We start from the raw sequence: 25,107 nt of genomic DNA on the forward strand, positions 1-25,107 counted from the left end.
GTTGCTGATTTTTTTCCGATCATCTAGAAAACCACCTAAGGTAAGCGTTTTGTCTTTCTTTGTGTTTGGGCCTGCTTTAAAAATGTTGAATGCTGCCAAAATGTCTGGCATGTTCCTGTAGTATGTGATCAATATACAGCTTTGATACAGGAAAACATATTAGAAAACAAGCAAACAAACAACAAACAACACAAGCTCTCTATTCCTCATACTTCTCAGTTAACTTCATAATTCCAGAAGATTACATTTTAATCCAATTTACATGCAGATTAAGGCACATGAGTTCTTAAAGCTGTGACCAGAATAAGCCATGATTTCAATGCATTCTTAAATACCTGTGAAAGAATAAGTAAATATTGTGTGGAAAACATTTTGTTGCACAAAATTCCTGTTTTAAAGTGAATATTGCTTTAAAAGGTGGTAAAATACATCTAGGAAGAAACAAACTGTTCTTAATTGCAATTGACGATCTTCAAGAATTAATAATTTGTGCAAAGTGGCCAGAGAGCACCAGAATTTGTCTAGAAATGATTCTCTGTGTGTAATGCAGGGGAAGGGAGGGAGAATGAGTGTTATATATTTACTGGGTTAGAGAAGGAGCCTTACTGAGATGAGAAATACAGTATCAGTACAGGGCTGGTGGCAATGACAAGGGAAAAGGAGCATGTCAGCTATATCTTGTCAACAGATGCAAAACAGCACATTGGTATTTTGCCACAGCAGTTGAATGATGATTTTGTCCTTTCTGTTTCTGTTGCATGTTAATTTTCATAGCAGAGAGCTGTAGTTACTGTGAATGAGTTTATTTTACTTTATTCTCTTTGGTTTGTAGATCTTCAAGAAATAGTTTATGCGCAAGTCTGATATGTCTTCTGCAGGTATAGCAGAATATTTTGTAGGCCTTCTGGGAAGCAAAATTGGGGTGAATATCTATCTATCTATCTATCTAGACAACTAATATGTCTCATGGTTCAGACAGCTATTTCTATGTGTATGTATGTGTGTATATGTATATAAATATAAAGTGTGTACAGCTTTTGAGTATTTTTCTAAAGTGTCAGAAGACAACATCATCCAGTAAGTGATGTGTATTATTCCCATTAGGCAAGGAAACAAAATCTGTTTTAACATGAATTGAAATAATCATATAAACCAAACGTAATTTAAGGTCACAGCAGGTGTAAGCAATGGTGGAAGTTGTTATAATAAATAACACTGATATTTCAGTTTAAAATGCTGTGTGGACTGATTTTTTTTTCCTGTGAGTGACTGAATCTCTTAAAATAATGGACCTGGTTTTTAGTTCCTCTGTTGTTTTTTTAGAGCATTAGATAAAGTTATTCTATTCTGGATGAAGTTATTCTAGTGCAAAAGAGCTTGACCGTTGTCTTAAAAAAAAAAAAAAAAAAGCAACCCCCCATTTTTTGCTGTAATTTCACAAAATATTTTTTTCAAGAGCCTTCCTTTTCTGTAGTTCCCCATCTGTATTCCATTGTAGGCGGGTAAAGTTGTTCTTTTACATTATGTAAAAGCTTAATGATGGCCTTGAGTTTCTTCCACAAAAACATACCAGCTGCATACTGGTGTATATATGCCACTTAATTACTAGGTATAGTTAGATTGTCATTAATATCCTTGAGCTATAATGCTGATATTTATGATGATGTGTGAAATGTTTATCAGTTTGAGACAGCAGGTGCTTCTTACCATCAGTAGAAATCATTTTATGAGTGTGTAAAGACATGATATGAGAGTAGGATGTTTCTTGACTTATACGGCTTTTTGGGTACCCTTCATAGTCAATGTTCAAATTAGGATTTTTTAATGAAATTTCATAAGTGTTGAACTTTAAAAAATAAAAATCTTTAATAAGCTAATTTGTCATCAGTCATGGGTGAATTGTGATTCCAGTCCAACTCAATAGCTATGAAACTGTGGTAGGAAAAGTTACATAAGGATACTAGGGTTTTTGTCTGTTTCTACAACCATCGTGTTTCAGCATATTACTGATCTTGGGCTTTCAGTCTAATGTTGTGACAATTAAAGCAGTTGTTCTAAGCTGAGACCTATGAGCTGTGCCCAGTGCTGCCTTAGGATTTTCTGTTTATACTTTTTTATGTGGTAGGTCCTGTGTTTTTTTCATACAGCGGATGCTCAGCGAACAGTGACCAACTTCTTTCCTTATCAGTTCCTTTAGTGGCTTCCATCTACATCAAGCTTACCAGTTTAGACTTTGTTTGCTCTTTCCTAACATACGCTTAGCTACTTGAACACTTGTAGTAGAGATGTAGCAACACCTGTCTGGTGGATGAAAATTTCCCTTCCTCACTTCTCCCTTTCTTTTCTTTTTAGCAACCAGCTGGTCAGTCCTGTAGGTCACCCTCCCTGTCAGGCTGACAGGTTTTGAGGTTCATGTGAGCGATATCTTCACCTGTGCAGCATAACTCTTTTTTCTATTAAAAACAAAAGACAATTGATTGGCCATCTATTGGTCAGATGGGAATGACTTAAATGTTATCTATGCGTTTTCAATGTTGTATAGATATATAGGCAGTGTATGTTACAGAATATGTTCAGTCTGGGTAACGCATGGCTAAATGCTAAAAGCCCCAGACTCTCTCTAGTCTATACTGAGGATTAGGCTTTAAAAGGACTAATAATGAATGTGAAATTAGACTCCTTTCTAAAGTAATTAAGTCATAATAAATAAAAAAAAAATATACTCTGAAGTACAGGTACAAAGAAAGGTGACTTTCCATATTGCCCTTGCTTGAGTTTTGAAGAACTGTTCTGAAGTTTGCTTTAGTCTGTCCCACATCTTTCATTGCCTTTTCTTCCCAAATTATGTTTGTATTATAATCAAGCTCTGTGTTTGCATCTAACTCCTTGTTCTAGTAAATAAACCCAGGGCAGTGGAGGGCAGTCCCTGTGGCCGAGGGGCAGCCTTTCTGTCTGGCAGGCCAAATGGCCCAGGGGAGCCAGCCCCAGAAAAGGGGCCCTCAGGCCCCCCAACCCTCCTCCTTGTCCACGTGAGGGCATCTTCCAGGCTGCCCCCAACACGGCCGCCTTTGGCCATGTGTGGGCCACTCCATCACAGAGGCTTGCTGAGGTCACAGTGGCCACCACTGCCTCGCCTTTGCCCCGGGCCCTATAAAACAGGCCCCCTGCAGCTGGCCCACCATTCGCTGAGCTTCTAGGCCCTCTGACAGCCAGCTTGTGTGGCAGGAAGAAGAGCCGAGGCAGCAAGGTGAGCGGCAGGCCTCCTCAGTGCGAGAGGACAGCAATGCAGTCCAAGGAAGCACCGAGAAGGAATGCACCTAACAAGAAGGAGACGTGTCCTGGGCAGAGGGATCGCGCCTGGAGCACAACTGACACCAGTGCTCGAGGGACCTCTGGCGCGCAGCCCACAGGCACTTATTATACGTGGTACCACTGGCACCGCAGCGACGCGGGGAACAGGCCAGCCCCTCAGCCGTACAGTGACAGGGGGCCTGGGCCTTCCCAATGGTGCAACAGTGGCGTGGGGCGAAGGCAGGAGTGTCAGCCAGACAGCCGTGGGGAGCAGAGGCCAGCCTATCGTCCAGAACACAGTGTGGGACCCAGCCATGGCCGTAAACCAGACGGCAGTGTCGAACCCATGCATGGAAATGAGCTGGACAGTGGCATGGGACCTAGGCATGGAAGTGGATGACCCCCTGGATCAGCACCCTGGCCTGAAAACATTCCAGACGGAAGGCATCCCGTGTGGGCAGTCCTGGGCAAGGACTGGCTTGTCCTTCTGCCAAACAGCGTGGAGCCCATGGAGCTGAATCCACCAGAAGATGTGGAGGAACCAGTGGAAGTGGATACACCTCGGCCAGAGCAGACCTGGGACTACCCTGACATAGCTTTGCTCCCTGCCATCAGAGTGCACCAACAGCGTCGCAGGAGGGGCCGACGAGCTTCGTACTCGTCGTGCAGGCTCCATCCCAAGCATTAGCTTGGAGCCAACAAACACCACGGACATCCCGCAGGGTCACCTGCAAGACGTCCCGGCAATAAAGAACTCTGTTGCCAATTCTCAGGGGTTGCTTGAGTGCTTCTTTCCCATCCCCTAGCCCTTGTGCGAGAGGTGGCATCCCTTCTGCACAGAGCCTTGAGGAGGAGCACAAGAGAGGACCCAACTCCCTTCAGTCTGCTGTGCTGGGGTGACAGGAGGAGTCCCCGAGGGCCACCATGCGCCTTTACCGTTTGTGAAAATAGATTGAGGGGTGAAAATAGTAGTGTGTAAGAGATTATAGCTGGCTAATTTCTTATATTAGGAGTGAGTTTCTATATCTGAATAATTGGTAATGATGGACATGGAGAAGGCTGAGGTACTCACCAACTTCTTTGCCTCCATCTTCACTGACAGACGGGCTTCCCAAGTCTTTCATTTCCCTGAACCCGTAAATGGAGGCTGGGGGAGCAAAGTCCCACCCACTCTAAATGAAGAGCAGGTTCGACCCCGCCTGGTGAATCTAAACAGGTACAAGTCTATGGGACCCAATGACATGCATCCCAGGGTCCTGAGGGAACTGCCTGATGTAGTTGCCAAACCTCTCTCCATCATAGTTGAAAAGTCCTGGCAGTTGGGCGATGTCCCTGGTGAGTGGAAAAATGGAAACATCATGGCCCTACTCTTCAACAATTAAAACAAAGAATGGAACAAAGAGCACTACTCTTCAACAATTAAAACAATTTGGAGACACTTCTTCTCAGAAAGAGCAGTCAGGCATCGGAACGGGTTGCCCAGGGAAGTGGTGGAGTCACCGTCCCTGGGGGTGTTCAAGGAAAGGTTGGACGTGGTGCTTAGTGACATGGTTTAGTGGGTGACATTGGCAGTAGGGTGATGGTTGGACCAGATGATCTTGGAGGTCTTTTCCAACCTTAATTTTTCTATGATTCTATGATTCTGTATGGCTTAATCAGGCACGCACTAATACTGGATATGATACTCCCTACCTGTAAGTAGTTCACATAGGTATACTTACATGCATAAGCCCTTAAAAATATTAATTCTTGAATGCATTGATTAGGGGCTTTAATACAAATGACCTTTGCAGAATATTGTTTTGGCTATTTAAAATGTGAATACCCCTTGGCTGTCTTTTCTGATTCTATGAGAGTTTATGTGCTGTGTAGTAGTCAGACCCAATGGCTCTTCTGCTTCAAAATCTATCTCATTTTAAGTGACAGGTACAGATGAATTTGAGACAACTTTCCAGATTTTTCACTGACATAGTAATGTATTGACCAGCCTCATTGTTTGTTTTGCAGTGGAACCTCCTGTCACCCAGTTAGCAAAACAGTAACAAACAGCTGTCTGAAACTGCTGTAGGTCTTTGCTGAAGAAATCTGAGTCAAAGCCCTGTATCTTTTCCTTACTTAGCTTCCAAAAAACATGAGAAAGGTAATTTGCTTATTTTTTTAATAGTCATTAACATTCAGAGCATTGTTCTTGCTAACCTAGAAATGACCTACGTAACTCTTAACTAGGGTAATGTGCACACTTGCAATGGCTCTGAATACAGTAGTACAAGGATCTAGCACTTCCTGGCCAACTCTTTTTCACAACTCCCCATTGTTATGTTTGTGAATTAAAATTCTTGTAATGAATATGCAGTGAGTACATACTCCAATTCATATACTTAGTTTTACTCTGAACTCTCAATTGTGAAAGATCTGTACTTTATCACTCGTAGCTCTGTCTGTTACTTGACTGTTTCCATAGCCATAAAATAAAACTTTCAAGCTTTTTCCCAACTGTAGCACTGCTTAGATTGAAAATACTGTGCAATGTCAAACACTGTAATAATGGAGCTGGAAAAGAAAACAACACAACTGTTGATCTCTTAGCTCCACTCACAGTTTCTAGTGTAGAGGCTATTGCCCTGGCACGGCAGGTTCTTGGCGGGTTCCTTTTATCTAGCTGTTTCTTTTAGATGCTAAAATAAAGTATGAGGTACACGATCTTGCAAAAACAGGATGATTTTAAGGCTTGTTTCTTAATTCCCTGCGTAACTTGAAAACGCAGAGTAATTTTGGGTCTAGCTGTTAGACCTGGTAAATAGTTGTGCGAACTTCTGTGTGCTTGTGGTTGAACACCAACCAGTGCATTAACTGGTAGGTAGGTGTATGCTGTCTTTCATGGTTTTCCCATTTTGCTTACCTATTTAAAATACTTTAAGCTTCCTGGTACAGTGGCTATGGAATTGACATCAGAGTAATAGTAAATTAGAAATACTAGCCCATAGAGTCACAGAGATATTCTCGAAATGCTTAGAAGAATAACTGAAGGTTCATGAAATCTTACAGGAGATACAGGTAGCAATTTTAAATGTTGAGTTTCAAATAAAAAACACTTGGCCTTTTGTGTTAAACACTTGGCTTATGATGTTAAAACACCCAAATGGAATATATTTTCCAAAAATGTTTAATTCACAGGGGATGCCTGTAGTTTAAAAAGTTCTATTTGTGTGTCACAGATTTCTCGTTGTTCAAATATGTTACGATAATCGTTTTGAAATAAGTTGATAAGGATTTTGACTTTTGCTTTTGAGTGTTCTCCCCAAAATTAAAAAGGCATTTTCAATGCCCAGGAATGCCCAGTTTGAGTATCAGCCATCGAGTATGAGGCTTTAGCATCAGCAGAACTTCTGATATCTTTGGTGTTCATATTGACAGGGGTTTTCTTACCTTCTTCAGAGAAATGGGTCTTAAGAAGTAAAAAATTAAGGAGTATGCAGAGTAATCATTTTTTTTCTTATATCAAAAGAAAAAATACTACCCACTATATTTGTTTTGAAGGAAGAATAATCAGCGAAGACGGGAGGAGGAAGGGAGCATCTTCTTAGATGAGACTAATGGGATTTTTTATTCTTTGTCCTAGCATAGGTTCTGTATACTGACCCCAGGTGAGTTTGTGTGCTCTTCTTAGGACTGCATGTCCTGCAGCTTCCTGCATTGGAGGACAGGAAAATAGAAGCTAGCATCTTTATTTAATTAAAAAAAAAAAAGATGATTAAATAGGTCTCACTACTCAGTTAGGACTCTGCCCTACAGGCATTTCCCATAAAATGCTTTAGTTACGTATGTGCTGAAGAGCCATACTGGTTAGGAAGTTGCTCTTACAAGCCTTATTTCTTACTCTCCTAATCCTTGCATTTGGAATCTATTTTTCCAGAGGTCTGAGTTGTCCTGTAAATAGTTCTGGTTGGGTGCTTCCTTGAATTATCATTGCTTGGAATGTCCCAAGTTTCTGTTCTGTCATTACTGATCCAAGTAATTTTTCAATTTTTGCCCACCTGTTTTAATGGAGAAGAGAGTTTTACTGCAGTTGCTGTACACGTTATACAGGTATTGCATGCCCCAGCAGCTTCCACTTTTTTGCCTGACTTTTTTTTTAAATAACCTTGTTACTTTATTCTCTTAGAAGGAATTAACAATTTTCCAGAAAGGATTTTATAAATAGACTAAGTCTTTGCCTGGGCTTTTTATGTGCAATGTGAAAACATACTAAAATCCTATATTTACATTTGTTTTATTTTGAGACAGATTTTTTGCCTTCCTCTTTCATAACCATTTTGGAACTTCTTAGGATCAGTTTGACCATTTTTTTGTACCCTTTTAAAGGAATCCAGATAATTGCTTTTCTATGAGAAGTGGCTGTAAGGACATATTTTAGTTTAAGTCTCTTTACAAGATCAGTGTTTATGTTATTAAGAGTCATTGAATAATCATGATTCACTGCCTTAACTGAGGGGAAAATAGTAGGACAATAAATTGGCCTACAGTAGTTCTGTATTGACCCTTTATGTCATTACACACAAGCATTTGTAGCTGGGTAACCTCTCTGAACTGGGTTGTGAGATCCACTGCAGATAATAGTTTGTTTCAAGGGGGAAGAATAGGCATGTCAGATTTGGATCCTTACAATTAGGTTTTCATTTGCAATTTATCTGCTTGCAGTTTGATCATAGAGAGATTAGGTATTGTTACCCAGTCCCAGGAGGAAAATTTCCACAGAAGAAGAGGAACGGGAGAAGAGAGACACTGTTTCTTGGGCTGTAAAAGTTACAAAACAGGTTAGAATATTCCTGTTGATGACTGGGGAGTTCTTCATACTTAGATATGAAGCAAGATGAACAAATGCACAGAAGTCATTTGAAATGCACCCTATTTATGTGAAGTCTGAAGATAAGGGAAAGTAAATGATGCATTTTGTTCACAGTTCAGTAGCAAAACTACATCTTTCACTAACAGCAGGGAACGTCCTGACTCATGAAGTTGTCTCTGTCTATTTATACTGCAGTAAATGACTCAGTCCTCCCTGTTAGATTATTGTTATGGGGTGGGGTTTTTTGTTTTTCCTCTCTAGAAGGAAATTCCAGAACTCATTTCACTCTTGTGGACTAAGCATTGTCTCACTGTCAAGTCTTCTCTTAGACCTTGCTTTTGGTATATTTTGCATATAATTAGGAGAAAGAGAGGGAGCAAAGTTGCTGTGCTTACCTGAAATTGTATCCTGATATTTCATCCTGAAATACTTGCAGCAACAGACATTTCAGGAAGAGTTTGGTTACAGTATATCCGTAGGTTAGATTGTACAGTAATTCTGCAACAGCAGGGAATCCAAAAAGTTCTGCATTCCTGAAAGCCAAAAGGAAACAATCCATAACCATCTTCCACACTTCAGGGTTTGTTTCAGGATATTTTGCATTTCTGCTAATAGATCCCATGGCTCTTACTCTATATTGACCTGCATTGTTTGTCTCACTAAGGAGATCAGCTGTTGGTAGACTAGGCATGGGAAATCTGGGCCCAAGCAAAGTTTTAGTAAAGAAGTGGTTCCTTCCCGCCCCACTTGGGAACCCAAAAGAACACACACACACAAACAGATTTTCTATCGTTAGCTCATCCATAGTCGGTTTACCATGGTAAAATGTGGCAAATAGACTGCAGCTTACGGTGTGCTTGGGCAATATAAAACTGCCAAATGCCAATGCTAAATGTCTATACTGTAATTTTCTCAGATGTGCAGGAAAAGCAACTTGGATAAAATTACAGCGTGTAAGTGTTTTTACAGGACATTGGTCCAGGTCCACAAGCGCACTGAACACAATATTGAATCTCATTCTGTTTCTACCTAGCTGTAACCTTTGACTGACATGCTAGCAAGTCTTTTTATTAAAGCAGGCATACCGATAGCTTGTCTAACAGAATTAGATTTTCTGTTTGTAGTTTTGTAGCTTTCTCTGCTGAGCTGCAATACTGTTCTTGTAGATTGGGCAGGTCACCTGATACTATTTATTTAGTCCTTAAGGCTCTGACATTGTCCTTCTTTGAGCATTAGAAGTCCAAGTCATGATAAAACTTTTGTGCATCTTGTGTTGATGTCTGCTAAATAGTCATCTCACCGAGTTCTGCATGTTGAGTTCCTTTTGGTGCTGTTTTGTTATGGTTGGCAGAAGCTTCGGTCAGCCTTAGCTTAGTGGTCGCTGGCTGTGTCTTCAAGCCTAGAGGAAAGGAGACATCTTCCAGCCATGAAGACCTACTGTTATGAAAAGCTCTTTGTCACAAATTGGGGGAATTTTCTTGATTTTTTCTTCTCTCTGCATAAAGATTTGTTTACCAGAAAATATCTTTTTCCTCAGTAAGATTCTCTAGACGTTTGACAGGTTTATCCAGAATAAAACTTCACATTCGGTGATTTGAGCATGTTCAGTTCAATTTTAACTCCTTCTGTATTTAGACTTACTTCTCATAATGTTAATTACAAAAGTTGTACTTGAAGAAATGTGAAGTATTTTGTTTGTTTTTAAACACCAGGACAGCAACTTTTAACATATTTTTTTGCAGTCTTGCTCTTTGATGTAGGCTAGAGCTAAAGTTAGTGGTACAGTCCTGGAGAGGAAGCACATCCTCTATTTCTAAATAATGTTACTGCTCTTTTTTTCTTTCTTTTTATGGTACCCAACTAAGCATCCAAAAGATGGACCAAATTGTCATGATTTGTTCATACAAACTTACCTATTTTAAGAGATGGAGTGCACAGACTGAGTGCACTGCTTTCCTTGTGCTTGTTGTTGCTGTGACAACAGAGCTTAATATGTCAGTCTGCTGGCGACAAAGATCGCCTTGTCTCCTGAAGTTCCTGGAAGAGGGAGTTAATTTCTAGACGAGGATAAGCTGGATACTTCCATACTTCCCTTGCTTTTAAAACAGCAAATGGGAGAACATGTGTGTTCTGGGTCTGGCTGGGATGGAGTTAACTGTCTTCACAGCAGCCCATATGGTGCTGTGGTTTAGATGGGTGACTCAGTGTTGATAGCACACCAGTGTTTTGGCTATTGCCAAGCGGTGCTTGCACAGCTCCCAGGCTTTCCCCATTTCTTCCTCTGCCCACAGCAAGGATGCTGGGGTGGACAAGAAGCTGGGAGGGGACACAGCCAGGACAGCTGATCCTGGGTGACCAAAGGGATATCCCATACTGTATGGCATTCATGCTCAGCAATAAAAATGGAGCAGGGAATGGTCTGCCAGAGTAGCTGTTGCTGGAAGACCGCCTGGGCATCAATCCACTTGTGGGAGGTGGTGAGAGATTGCCTTTGCATTGCTTGCTGTGTTTTTTCTTTCCTTCACTTATTCAACAGGCTACCTCGACACATGAGTTTTCACACATGTTCACTTCCCATTTTCTCTTCTGTCCTGCAGAAGGGAGGGGAGTGAGCAAGTGGCTGTGTGGGGCTCAGCTGCTGGCTGGCATCAACCCACCACCACGTTTCATAGTTAGCTTTCAGGCTGTTCAGCTGCTACAGCTAGTGACATAACGGAGTAACAGCTATTCTGTGTCGACAAGCACAGGAGCAGAACACGTTTTACCTTTCTGCTGTAGGCATGCTTTCCTCACATGCTGTTACAATTGTGGAGTTCTTTACTACAGGCTCGTAGAATCAGCATGCTGTTTACAGGTCCACAGGCTTGCTGCTGTGCTGCTACCAGTTTTCTCAAGTAAGATTCTTTTTCTTTCCCTTCATATCTGGTTCTTCAAATGCTGTGTTTTTCCCAGCTGAAACCAACAGCTGTCCTTGAGCCTAATACCTCAGGTTTGCATTATATTTTGTTCGTTATCTCCCCACTTGGTGTCCTCTGCATTCAGATCAGGTGGTGCTATCTTTTGTACACAGCCTGAATGTGAACAATTAGTTGTTGAAAGCATGTGGCAACAGCCTTGTCTTTCTGTCTTCTTGTCCCCATCTTAGTGCACAACAACTGGGAGCAGCAGTTATAGAGTTTGACTTTACTCTGGAGCTCAGTGCTGGAATTAAATTATTATTATTAGTAGTAGTAGTAGAGAAATAATAGCCTGGCCATGTGTAATAGCCTCACACAGGGCTGGCATTTACTCAGTATGTGTTGTAGAGTCTGAACAGGATTTTAGTAATGAAAATTTAAGTGGGGATAATTGTTACGTACTTTCACATAGGGACTCTAGTAAACCTGTCTCTCTTCCTTCTTTTCCATGTAGTAGGTTGGATTCATGAACAGTAGGAAAACTTTTAAAACTGACTCACATATACTTTTTAAAACTATTTCATGCTGTTATAACGCACACTTTTTTTTAAGCAGCGTGGATAATACAGGTAGAAAAAGTACAACTGCAACTCTTAAAATTTCCAAAAAGTATTCCTGCTGGTGAAGTCTTCTACAATTCTGATTCAGGATCTACAGAAACAATAAAGCCTGTCTGCAATTAAGCAGTTGTGGATTTATACTGCTTTGAGAGATGTCTTGTAGCCTGAATTTTTCATTTGTCTTTTTATGTGCTTCTACAGGTGTTTGCCTTTGATCACTGCTTCTGGTCCATGGATGAATCAAACACCACAAAATATGCAGGTAAGCTATTCTCTGTACGTTCAACAGTGTAAATAATTTGAGAACATATGAGAGCTTGATCTTTTGTCCTCTGGCTTTTTTTTTTTTTAATGTTATGTGCTGCGATGCTCGAGTGACTTCTTTGCAAAAACACACCTTCCATTTTTACAGGGGTTTAGTCATGTGCATGCAAGCTCGCTGGTTAATAAAGAATGCAAGCTTTAAGGTGCCCAGTACACTGCCTGGGAGGGGTGCCTTTCTTTACACATAAGCTCTAGTGTTCTTTTTTTCATCCCCTGCAAGAGCCTCTTGTGAGAATTCATTCTGTCACTCAAGAAATTGCAGCTCTGTATCAGAAATTAATTCTGGCTAAAGCTAGTGATGAAAGTATGTGTTTTCCGTGCTCTCCATTCCTGTGCATGTATGCTCTCCTCAGACGGTGCGATTATTTCAGGCCTTTCCAGACATTCATATTCTGATTGTTCAGATCCCTGCTGTTTTTGAGTGATCACCTTTGTGATACCTTCCTCCCAAAAGCTGGATATTCCAGACCAGATTATCATCCCAGTGGTTAATTTTCTCATAGCCGGATTAGTGTATTAACATTAATATTTTGTAATATAATTTATTTTCACAGTCACAGTCTTGAACACTAGGATTTCACGGTTGTGGTTCAAAGAAAGAAGAAAAAAATAGTACTTGGTTAAGATACTCACTGTGAAATTTTGTGATCTGAAAGAAGTTTTGAAGGTTGATAGGGTTAATTAGCTCAAAGGTTGAGATCAGTGGTCTAATAAATTAATTGTCATATACCTGTGTTTTAGAATAAATCTCTGACTGCTGTAGCCCTTGGTGTCAAATCCTGAACCTCAGGAGATGCACTTGAGCACAGATTATGTTGTATTTCTTGCTTGCCTGAGCAACACAGGTTTCCTGAAGAAAACAGTTCTGTTTTGGTTTGTCTCAGTGCCTGTGTTTGCACTGTGCAGTGCTCATAGTTCAGACTGGAAGATTCTTGGAGCATGCAACAGCTCTTTTTGTGTCTGCATGCCTAGATTTCCTTTTAAAGGAAGGAGGTAATGATACACACCCAGATCTTGGCTTGATGTGCCTCAAATGTGCAGGTGGGAGCTGCACCTCTTGGGTGCATTGCAGTGCTAACCCGCTCCTAGAGAAGTGAGACCAGAGGAACACCTCTAACCAGTTAAACTTGTTTCTGTCATGGTTTAAGCCATCTCCAGGTGAATTCAATGGGATTCCAGGTGAACCTATTTTTAATTTGAATCAAAACTGGATTTCTCTAACCTCTTTCAGAAGTTGTCATTGAATTCGTCTTGACTGAGAACTGAAGCTTTATTGTGTATATGCACATGAACTCCTTGTTGGACAGGAACCTAGAATGCTGCTACTTCTCTTGTATTTTCTCACTGTCCACAAAGTTAGGTGGTTTCAGCCATTCAGATAATGTTCCTGTCCAAAAAAGAAAACAATTCTCCTTGTTTATTTCAGAAATATGATAAGAATGTGAGCTTTGAGACTTGCATACAAAAAACAATGCTTTCGCTGTATTTTTGTATGGTCTTGAAGCTATCTCGTGACTTCCAGCCCTCACGTTCTAGAACATAATGAATTTGGCAGAATATCAAAAATAAAAGCAAAAAAATCTGTTTCAGCCCTGTTACTGGGTTGTTGGCTTGTTCACTTGTTCTTACATGAATGGATACTATCCAGTACTACAGTAGTGCTTCTTGTTCTAGAGCCAACAAACCAAGTGCCAAAGTGGTAGGATTTTAGCTTTTATATGTCTGTAGTATTTAAGTCTCTTAAGTCTCTTTTACACTTTGGTCTAAATTACTGTATTGAAGAAATACAATTGATTTTGGTCAGGGTTTTTAATAATTCCTCTGGCTGTGCTCATGGAATAAAGCCTCATTGTTCTAGGCACCTCAAATATACATGCTAGGTCCAGGTACTGTACCAGAGACTGCTACAGAGCTAACAAGTTCAGGACTGCCAGACAGTTGGCAACCCAGATTTTTCAGACAAACTCTAATTTCTTGGTTTGGCACTGGACTACAGAAGGGGTGATGATCCGGAAGCTGAGCAGATGCATGGGATACTTCCTGCCTGGCTTAGTTCTATCTGGATGAGTGAGTTTACTGTCATTGGCAAGAGCAGTGATTAGTTGCACAATTAACAAGAGACATGTCCAAAGCTTGAAATAGCTAAGTCTGGAGTGCTTGTAAATGTGCATAGTATATGAGCTTCAAGCTTAAGTGAAATTCTTGAGATAAAAAGGTATGTGAGTCAAATTTAATGGCTTGAAAACACCTTTAATCTGCACCACACAAATACAGTGGAAGATGTGACAGTGAAAGGTTTAACAAGAAATTCTCAAGTACGAATCATCACTTCATGTGCAAAACCAAGGCATATTTGTTTTGCATTATGTTGAACAGATATTGTTATGTATATTATTCTACATGAAAGATTTGGTTGATTGACACGTGAGATACCAAAGCCCCCACCCAGAGTGGTGTGCACCACAGACAACGTATGTCTGAATTCTGTGTTGGCGTGTAGATACCTCTTTTCTTTTTTTTTTTTATTTTTTTTTTCCTGTCAACAACAACAAAACTTGTACTTTCCTGAAAATGCACGTTTCTTACAGGATCCTTAAAGCTATCACACATAAGTATGGGCTGTTTTTGTTTTTCACATTGCTTATTGATCTACAGTATTAACAGCACTTACTATTATTGTTTGCACATGAGAAAGATTCTTATTTGGGTAAACTTAATACTGTGGGCAATTGGTAATATTTCTCAGGCTCTGGGAGAACAGGACTGACCCTGAGATGGGATCAGTCATCTTTTTCTCTTACCCTAAATTCCTTCTGAGATATGTGCATCTTTTTGTCTGGAGCTCAGGCTTATTTTGTTGTATTAACTTTCTTCGGGAACTCATCTTCAGGAAGGTATGAGGGATCTTATTCAAGTTTGAAACTTCTATTTCCAGCATTTAAAGATATGGGGGTTGTTGCTGTGAAGACCTAATGTCATGTATTTAGGACCTACCTTGTATTCCAATAATTCTATATGGACAAAGATTAAACTGTCTTTTTTTTTCCTTCTTTTTAATGGTCACAGTTGTGGTTGTTAGCAGCTGTGGTGGTTTTATCCTGATGGGCAGCTGAACTCCACCACAACCACTCTCAGTTCCCCTCCTCAAAGGAAAAGGGAAAGAAAATGCGATGGAAAGAGCTCAAGGGTTGAGATAAGGACAGGGAAATCACTCAATAATTGTCATCATGGGCAAAACAGACTCAGTCTAGGGAGATTAAAGAAATTTATTGCCTATTACTAACAAACTGGAGAAGTGAGAAACAAAGAAAGCAAACTAAGAACACCTTCCCCTCATCCACCCTCTTCCGTGGGGTCCCTCCCACGGGATGCCATCCTTCCCAAACTGAGTCTGCAGGGGCTGCCCACAGGCAGCAGCTCTTCAAGAATTGCTCCCACGTGGCTCCGTACCACGGGGTCCATCCCCCAGAAGCAAACTGCTCCAGCATGGGTCCCCCACAGGTGGGCGGCAGCTCCCCCCAGACCCCCTGCTCCTGCGTGGGCTCCTCTCCATGGGCTGCAGCTCTGGCCCGGGGCCTGCTCCTGCGGGGGCTCTCCATGGGCCACAGCCTCCTCCAGGCCACATCCACCTGCTCCACCGGGGGCTGCTCCACGGGCTGCAGCGTGGAGATCTGCTCCATGTGGGACCCATGGGCTGCAGGGGGACAGCCGGCTCCACCAGGGGCCTCTCCCTGCACAGGCCACAGGGGAACTGCTGCTGCCTGCCTGGAGCACCTCCTGCCCTCCTGCTGCAAGGTTTCAGGTAGTGCAAGAGATAGAGGTTCTGTAACAGCTTGATATCCCAGCTTGGATGTTGTTCGATGTAGAACCCCATTCACCTTTCATTAAGGGTTGGTTAATATTTTTTTTTGGTGTCTTCTTTTTTTTTGGCTTCAGCTTTTGTCTGGATCTTTCTCCTCTCAGTGACATTCTCTTCTGACTTTTAATATTGAAAATGAAGCGTTTGTAATCTACATTGAAGTATGGTTGTTCGTTTTTTTTTTTAACCTAACCAAATAGCGGGCAGTGGGATGATTACTGTCGATACTGATAATGTGTGTTTCTGAGCAATTTGTGGCTGCGTGGTTCCAAGTAAGGAACAGTTACAAAACTGAGTTTATGCCGATCACTATATGCTACTTACTGGGCCTTTTTTTTTTTTTTGGACAATTTAATTCTGAAGGGAGTAGTTGGGAGTTTGGTGAGTGTGTGAACCTCTTACCTGAAAGTTAAAAAACAAAAATGAGTCAATGAAATAGATTATAAGGAGGAAGGGGAATTTGGTTTTAGTATAGAATGATTTTTACTTGATCTGGAAGAGAGATGACCTTTGCCTTCCAGGCTGTATGAAAGGTGTTTTGAGAGTAAGGAAAATAGCTTCTTAATGCCATTTGTTTCTTGACTTGAATGGGCCAAGAGTCAGTTCCTGGATAAGAACACACCTGCTTGCCTTGAAAAGCTCGTAGAAACAAATAACAGCAAGACATTTTGGTGAAGGGAAGCACATTGAGAAAATCTCAGAGATGGGAACAAAGAATTCTTTTTACAAGCCTAGACAACAGTGAGAGCCTATTGAAGTCTGTAATGAAGTGGATTTTTGAAAAGAAGGAAAAAAACCCTTCAGCTTGGGAAAGATTCAAAAGATGGTGTAAATAACTACAGTAGCGCTTAGACAGGTCCATTACAAGGACCCCACTCTGCATCAACTTGTCCATAAACTTTTCTTAAACTTCCTAATCTGCATCACATTTGGCCTGAAATCTCAGATCCGTGTTTCTGCAGGCTGCATTGTCCTGAGAGGCTAAACACCTGACTTCAGGCTAAGCTTTAATTTTATTTGAAATACATATGCTGATTACTGCTCTTCCAGCAGCTGTTTTAAAAGGAGACAAACCACACAATTGGCTTAAAGAATTGTAGTCTCCTACTTTCATGAGTGATTGTTAGTTGTGGATTTTGAGCAGACAGGAATGTCTGTCTGTCTGCGCTTCTGGCTTACCCATTTAAGCTGTTAAGTAGGAGAATATATTTGAAATCTACCCCTTTCTTACCATTCCCTTGACTTTTTTTTGGAGGAGGGTGCTACATAGCATGTAGGCCTTGATTTTGGGTCACGCAGCTGACATCTCACTAGTACATTTTTGGGCAAACCTGGTTGCATGGTATGGGTTTAGCATGTTAGGTCAGGCAATTAAAAAAATGTAGACATTGTGGCACGTAATTGGAAGCACTTGAGACCCTTTTCTGAATCCAGGGCTTTGAAGACTAAAGACTGCAGTGCTTTGTCAATATTACAGTTAGGCTGCAGGAGTTAGACTATACCGACTGTTGTGCTTTTATGTTCTTGTTAAGATCAACCATAGTCATCTTTCTTCCAATATTAGAGTTTTTAAAAAACTATTACCTAGCAGAGCTTTTAATTATTCTAGTCTCTGCAAATAAAGTTTTATTTTAACTACTATATCAAGGAACTAATTGCAATTGTGTATTAAAATGTTCCAAGTTAGAGATTAAACCATAGAGAGACATGGACCAGCTTGAATATTCAGTGTTGTACATAAGAAGTTGTTATTTGGTTCCAGTTATTTTCCCTGTATGCGTGAGTCGAGGGATTCAGGAACAGCAGTGAGGTGTCCTAACATTGCAGTCAGAACCTGGCTGAATGAATCTATGCTAACTTGAGGAGCGGCCCGAGACAGATCTCGAGTTCAGATTGGCAAGCTGCTGAGAACAGGAAATACTGGACATCTAAAAACCAGACACTGAAACTAAGTTTTATTTCAGTACATTTTGATTGTAAGTTAGTCAGTAATAACAGTGGCTCTTAGCAAAGGCTATAAATATTAATGGCCTTTTTTTAAAGGAGACTTTGTTGTCTTCTTCTCTTTCCTCTCCTCTGTCTGGTTATCAGTCACCAGTCTGGTGATCTGAAAATCACAGAACCATAGAATCATTCAGGTTGGAAAAGACCTCCCAGATCATCTAGCCCAACCTTTAACCTAGTAATGACAAGTCCACTGCTAAACCATGCTACCAAGTTCTACATCTACACGTTTCTTGAAGACCTCCAAGGATGCTGACTCAGCCACTCCCCAGGCAGTCTATTCCAATGCCACAGAACCCTTTCAGGAAAGAGTTTTCTCCTAATATCCAACCTAAGCCTCCCCTGGCACAACTTGAGGCCATTTCCATTTCATGCATATATGAGAATGTGTGCATTTAATTTGTAAAAGTGATTGTCTTCATTTTGCAGATCGTGAGAGCGTGTTCTAGGGTTCTTCTGCAATGTGTAGGCCTCCTTAGGAAAGTTGTCAAATTGGATCTCCCCATCAGGGCTTCAGGAAACTGGATGAGTAGATTTATTTGGAGGAAGAAAAGGGGGAAGAGCATAGAGATACAAGAGAGAAAATACTTAAATATCTCATTCTGAAAATGATGTACTGTTGTAGTATTCTTGCACGTCAGGATGTTGATTTGTCTTTCTGTTTTCAGGGACTTTATATCTTACATATTTTCCTAATGTAATTTTTCAAATAGTTCATTCTCATTCAGAGATCCCAGCTAAGAGATTTTCACACAGCTTTGCAATTAGATAGTGTCAGGGTTTTAGTTTAGAATTATTAGTGATTTAATAGCTACTATTAGCATGGACACGCCATATTTTGCTGTTTTCACTTTGTTTTATAATTTTACCATTGAAATACCCATCCATTTCAATAGGTAAAGAAGATGTGAAAAAGTTTTGTAGCTTCAGTGTGGTATCCTGAATGGCCATGGTGCATAGTAATAGCATGCACATGGCACTGGAAAGTTCCAAGAACTGAGTATGTTAAAATGTAGTTCTCAGAAGATGAGTTTCCTTTAGCCTTCAGGTAGGTCGGAGATACCATCTAGGCTGTTGAAATCTTCCAAAGCTTTAGTATGGTCAGTGCTAAGAAAGGAATGTTGGTTGTCTCGGTTTTTGGGTCTGTAGGACAATGGCAGTGTGTGACAGAGTACTGAGCGTATGAAAAGGCTCAGTCCTGAGAGCTAATGAAAAGGTTCTTGAGTGAGTCTCCTGCTGGAAGGGGCCTTTTAAGAGACTGAGAGTTACTTCTTTGATCTTTCTTAGATTTTGTTTTACTGTTGGCACCAGGCTTGTAGTTGCACTTGCTGAAATGCACAGATAAAGTCTTGAAGCTATGAAGACAGTTATAGCTGTCTGGTGAAAAGGAAGAAGGCTTCCACATTGTCTTGACATTGCTTTCCAGTACATCCACCAGTGTTTTTCAGGTTTTGATTAATGAGGCATACCTACAAGGGTGTTGATAGCATTTCCCACCTTGCAGTGTTGGCAGCACTGCCAAATGTGCTGTAACTGGAGTTACAGAGCATACGGCGACGTGGTCTGAACATTTTCTTACTGCGTGATTTCAGTCCAACAGTCTTGCTCTTTAAATTAAAAGAAGCATTTGCTCTTGAAGCAAGATTATTTAGGCTGTGGTCTGTAAGCAGAGCTCACCAGACTGTGCTTCCCTGTCCTCTAAGGAAAGGGCAAACGGGAGATCCTGCCCTGTGAGAACTGGCAGCTCATATACCCGCCCCAGGCTTCCAGTGAGTTTTGGCTGTGCTTTCCCCAGCCTAGTGGCATGTGTGTCAGACACCTACGACTTGCCCGTGTTTTGGATGGAAGATGGGAGAGGAGATGAATTTCGACATCTGGTCTCAGTTGCCTCCATAAGAGTCTATGTGATCTTACACGGCTGGAAGTTTGGGCAGCCCTGTCTAAAAGACAATAGAAGTCGGTGTAAGGGAAATCTGGTAACTAAATAGCAGGGGTGAACAAAAGGATATTTTTCTGTATTGACAAAATTAAATTAGGATTGAGTTAAAACCCCTGCTCTATTTTTTAAGCACTAGGTATCTGTGGAAGAAAAATTTTGTAAATTAGCAGAAATATTAATTGCTGTAGTGTAAGATTATTTAGGAAAACCACAATCAGTAGTGTAGACAACAGAACTGCATTATTTCTTTTAACCTTAAGTGCATATAGACATAATTCTGTATAATAAAAATTTTGTAATCAATCAAAAGGTGATGTTTCATGATGAAAATATCTCCACATCTCGTGGATGATATGCTCTTGCCCTCAACAGTGCACTGCATTAGCAGAAGAATAAAATACCTGTAATACCTGTAATTGAAGTTTAAATTCTTCTTGTCTGTGAGTTCATTTAGAACCAAATTTTATTTTATCCCATGGTAGTTTTACAGGTTACTCTAAACATCACTCTTGAACGGCCTATTTGTCTATGTTTGTGTTGCTGAGCTCATAAAAATCTTTTTTGCAAAAAAATATCCAGCGTTATCTGTGTTATTTAAACTGCCTTCCTCTTGTGGTATTTAGCAGTAGAAGATTCTGTAGGTCATCTCATGGTTAATGATGACCATGCACAGTTTTGTAACATTTCGTTATCTATTTTTTTCTTGGGAAACATGGAGGAGGTCGTGTTTTATTGCTGGTCAACAGTGGGCAATATGTTTTTTATCCTCTTCTGACAAGTGGTTTTATTCTACACTCACAAACATTGCAGAATACATGATTTTTTTCTTTTGTAGAATAGTGTTTGAATAGGAAACACTCATAAAAGGATCAGTGTCCCCATCTTTTCAATGTACTGAAGTGTCCTCATCTCTTTTACGCATTCATCTATACAATTGAAAAACTTCTTCCTCTAAGTAATTGTTAAGAAAGAAAAACAAGCTTTGTTTTAAAACTCCAGTCCTTTTTTGTTGGATCATGTCACCAAAATTGTTGTGAGTTTAAGTTAGACATTAGAGATGTGGTGAGCTAGAAAATGGATGTTGGCCATCACACTGCTAGGCAGAAGGGGAAAATGTAAAAAAAAAAAAAAAAAAAATCAAAAAAACCCCCACACACAATTAGGAAAAAAGATTTGACTGGAACCATGAAATACCAAACAAGGTGTTTTCAAAGTAAACTGGTGCCACCGCTTGACAGGACTGGTGCTTAGGGACATGGTTTAGTGAGTGACATTGGTAGTAGGGTGGTGGCTGGACCAGATGATCTTGGAGGTCTTTTCCAACCTTAGTGATTCTATGGTTCTATGCTATATGCTTTCATTCTCTTAATAATTTTACTCAATATCCATCTTTACTTGATTTTGCATTCTTGCTTGGCAAGACAGTAAGTGGCTCCTTACCTCTTTGATTTCCTAACTTCAAAACATACCCTCAGGAGTTGGTTGGAAGGCATATTTTTATGTATTTTACCCTCTTATTATACACTTCCACTGATAGGTTTTCTTCATTCATTCTTCAGTAGTTTGTTAATGTTCTCTACATTGTTGTTGAACAGTCCTCTGTCAAAGTATATATATTATAAAATGACTGAACGGTCATAAGTTGAATGAGAAGTGGATGAATGTGCAGGGAAAGAGATGCAATTATTCCAGAGTACAGCAGGTTCTCCTCTATTTTGAATTCCTCTATTCAGTGTTTCTGAAGTTACTCTGGGCAGTGTTAATCCAAGGAGCAGTAGTAACCCTTTGGAATTTTAGAAATCCAATTGGAAAGGTACACATGGGCCATTTTATATGGCATTGTTGTCCTAATTTTTCCTTTACAGCAAAAGAGAAATTAGGTTAGAATTAATAGAGACTTCTTAATCTTATTTACATTAGTGTAAACCATTCTACAAACAGTCATTCCACAGGTTGTTCTGCAGGCCTTCTGTGGCCTACCAGTTACTCAAGGATCATAGAGAATAAATATTCTCAAGCAACATGTAAATGTGCAGCTAGATTATTTTTTTGATGCAACAATGTTCTGTTTTGAGAGCTATAGAAGTCACTATTGCATCCAATGTACAATTTCTTGTAACTGATAAACAGACAACTGCTAAAACTAAATTAACGGAGAAGTGTGGCTGTTCACCACTGTTCAGAAAGTCACCAGGCAGTGTATGTAAGTTTAAAACCAAACACCAGAACATATATATAAATGCTGTCCTTACTTCAGTTCTTCTTCCTTTGGATGTATGTACAGATGGTGCAATTCTCATATCGGAACTCAAACCAAACAACCCATTGATCCTGTTTGTGATGTACAAATTCTGAGCTTTCTTATTAAAAAGGAAAAACAACAACAACAAACGAACCCAAAACAACAACAACAACAAAAAACGCTACTCCTCTTCTATCTCCCACATCTAAAAGATAGAAGCACATCTATGATCTGCCTGGCATTGAGAGATGATTTTCAGACTATGAATTCTGCAGCTGATGTTTCAAACTATGGACTTGCCGGTATACGTCCTCAGATAGATCTGCTTAAGTCTCTCAAACTCATAATGTGTCTTTCCTGCCTCGATGTCTTCAGAATGCTTCTGTCTGGATTCCAGCATCCCCTAGATGCGGGGTGGATAACAATGATTTATAGTGAAACTTGAGGCCAGTTCCTGAGAGAACAATCAGTACTATTTCTAGAATTGCATTTGTTATGTGCCTAATATTCTAGTTCACTGATGTATTTGCTGCAATTCTGTTACAGAGCTCTTTGATATAGTTTGTGATTAAAGAATGCATGCTGGTTGCAAAGTTTACACTTAAATAATACAAAGTTTTGTTATCTAAGTTATTTTCTAAGCATTCAAAGTATATGACTCCTTTGAAAAAGTGTTCCCTTCACATGAAAATAAGCAGTATATTTAAACACAGAGGTAGCTGTTGCACTAGTTTCAGACAACAGTTTTGAACTTTATTCACTCAGTTATATATGAAATCATTTGTTCCTTAATCCACACGATAGTAAAAAATAATCTCAAAACCCTTGCTTTCCATAAAGTTTAATCTGTCATTTTGTGTAAAATAAACTTACAAAATAATTATTTTTTAGGTCAGGAAGTGGTGTTCAAGTGCCTTGGAGAAGGAATTCTTGAAAAGGCCTTTCAGGGATATAATGCTTGTATTTTTGCCTATGGACAGACAGGTAAGAGTCACTTGTGCAGAAGAAAGGGAATACTTCTTGTGCACATGTGTGAAGTAGGAAGAGCACAACATAAATATTAAACTAGATAGTATTTAAGATTATATGTAGAAATATAATGTTTAATGTCAAACATTTTTATCAGGATGCTGTTTTCTGTTTAATTTTAGTGATTTGTATTTGCTTCACTTCTTTGGAGATTAATGTCCCATTTAAATGCACAGCAACTTTAACCAGTGTCACAACAACTAACCAGTGACAGTATAAATGCAGCCCTGTAAATATGCTCCTCGCTGCTACCTCTTGGGACTGTTTTGGAAGCCTGAAAGGAGTAGTTCATACCCAAGTTCAGTTCAGTTGTGCGTGTGTGTGTGTTATAAGAGACTGTTAAGATAATTTCTCTTTTTGTTTACATGTATCTTGTAGTGCAAAGAGCAAGCATTCTGTCTGGAATAACGTCGTGTTGTTCTGATATGTACTTCTGGAGAAATAAAAAGAGAATTAAAACATTCTTTATGAGCAACTGAGTAGCTCAGAAACTTCATTCTAAAACATTTTCTTTTCCTTTCTTCCTTTAGGTTCAGGAAAATCCTTTTCAATGATGGGCAATGCAGAGCAGCTGGGTCTGATCCCACGGCTCTGTTGTGCTTTATTTCAGAGAATCTCTGTGGAAGAAAATGAATCTCATACTTTTAAAGTTGAAGTGTCCTATATGGAAATCTACAATGAGAAAGTCAGAGATTTACTTGACCCAAAAGGGTTAGTAGCTTCACCCTCACTCACCACCTTCCTTTTTTTTTTTTTTGTTTGAAACTGAAAAGTGAAAATCAGTTCTGGAAGTCCTTGAGAAGGTTTTTCAGAATGTATGTTTAAACAGCTCCTTTAGAAAGGAGCAGATACCAAACATCAGCAAGAAGAGAATATCCATATAAAGCTTGTATATGAAGTAGTATCCAGTGTGGATTGATTTAAATATAACAGCAAAATATATGCAAACAAATACTATGTGAAGTAACTTAACACCAGAAAGCAAATGCTGAGGTATTTTTGCAATGATATCCAGGCCTTGTTCAAGTAAAAAACTTCATTAATTTTCACAAAGAGTGCAAAACTTGTTAACAACTTGGTTTTCCTGGTTTAGAAGTTGGACTTCTGGAATGGGAAGGTGCAACACCTCAGAATATACTCATGGCACTCTTTATTCCTGTTTTGTTTGCTCAGAAATACTGGCTAGGCTCTCTGATTTCTAGATAAGAGATATCTTGATAGTATTTTTTCAGTCTGAGCATTGATATGTATCTTTTTTTATTCTTTAGCATAATTGCATTGGGTAAAGAAGAGCACAAGTTAGTTAAAAGATAGATTTTAGATGTAATTGGCATATTTCAATAAAGCATGGAAAATGTAATAAAGAACTGAATCTTTAGCAAATTGTTGGGGGGGATTTTTTGTTTCCCTTTTTGTCAGTATTCTTTCTGCCAAATAAGGCATTTCAGATTTTGATCCAGCCACAAATACTGGGGTGGGCGGATGCTCTGAAAATAATTCATGTATACTTATTGAAACCAGTTAGATTAATTTGAGTCTTTATTATTCATTAAGTCAAATCTTTCTGGAAGACATTTTTCTTCTCATGATTAATTGAGAAACAAAAGAAAATATCATATGAAATTACAAAAGTCTTCTACATAGTACAAATGAATTTATGTCTTTTAGCTGCAATAAAATTCACAGTAGTGGATTGTGTATAAGTTCTATTTTATTCCACAGGAGTCGGCAGTCCCTTAAGGTTCGAGAGCACAAAGTGTTGGGACCATATGTAGATGGCTTGTCTCAGCTGGCTGTTACAAACTTTGAGGTAAATCTAAACCCATGAAAGGTGTCTAAATTATATACACCTAAGCAGTAGGAATCTTACCAGAGATAAACTAGTATCCAGAGGTTTCATTTCTTGAGTTATTACAGTCTCTGACAATCACAAAGATCTCCTGTAATGCTTCCACAAGTATTTATTTAATAAAGCATTGGGTTCACTGTTATGTAGGTTAAAAATAAGAAAAGTGGTATCTCTATATTTTGCAGTTGCCAATTTATATAATACATC

General features: G+C 39.7%; 1 protein-coding gene across 5 annotated transcripts in view; it reads left to right on the top strand.

The window, feature by feature from the left end:
* KIF13A (kinesin family member 13A) overlaps nucleotides 1-25,107 on the top strand; it is a 126,741-nt gene that overhangs the window by 47,088 nt on the left and 54,546 nt on the right. For all 5 annotated transcript variants that reach the window (XM_035549741.2, XM_035549743.2, XM_035549742.2 and 2 more), the window contains exons 3-7: nucleotides 28-40; nucleotides 11,856-11,916; nucleotides 22,914-23,006; nucleotides 23,582-23,762; nucleotides 24,774-24,861. In XM_035549741.2, coding sequence (XP_035405634.1) covers nucleotides 28-40; nucleotides 11,856-11,916; nucleotides 22,914-23,006; nucleotides 23,582-23,762; nucleotides 24,774-24,861 — 436 coding nt within the window. The remainder of the gene's footprint in view (nucleotides 1-27; nucleotides 41-11,855; nucleotides 11,917-22,913; nucleotides 23,007-23,581; nucleotides 23,763-24,773; nucleotides 24,862-25,107) is intronic.

Source organism: Cygnus atratus, chromosome 2 (assembly GCF_013377495.2).
Source record: "Cygnus atratus isolate AKBS03 ecotype Queensland, Australia chromosome 2, CAtr_DNAZoo_HiC_assembly, whole genome shotgun sequence".
Classification (NCBI taxonomy): Eukaryota; Metazoa; Chordata; class Aves; order Anseriformes; family Anatidae; genus Cygnus; species Cygnus atratus.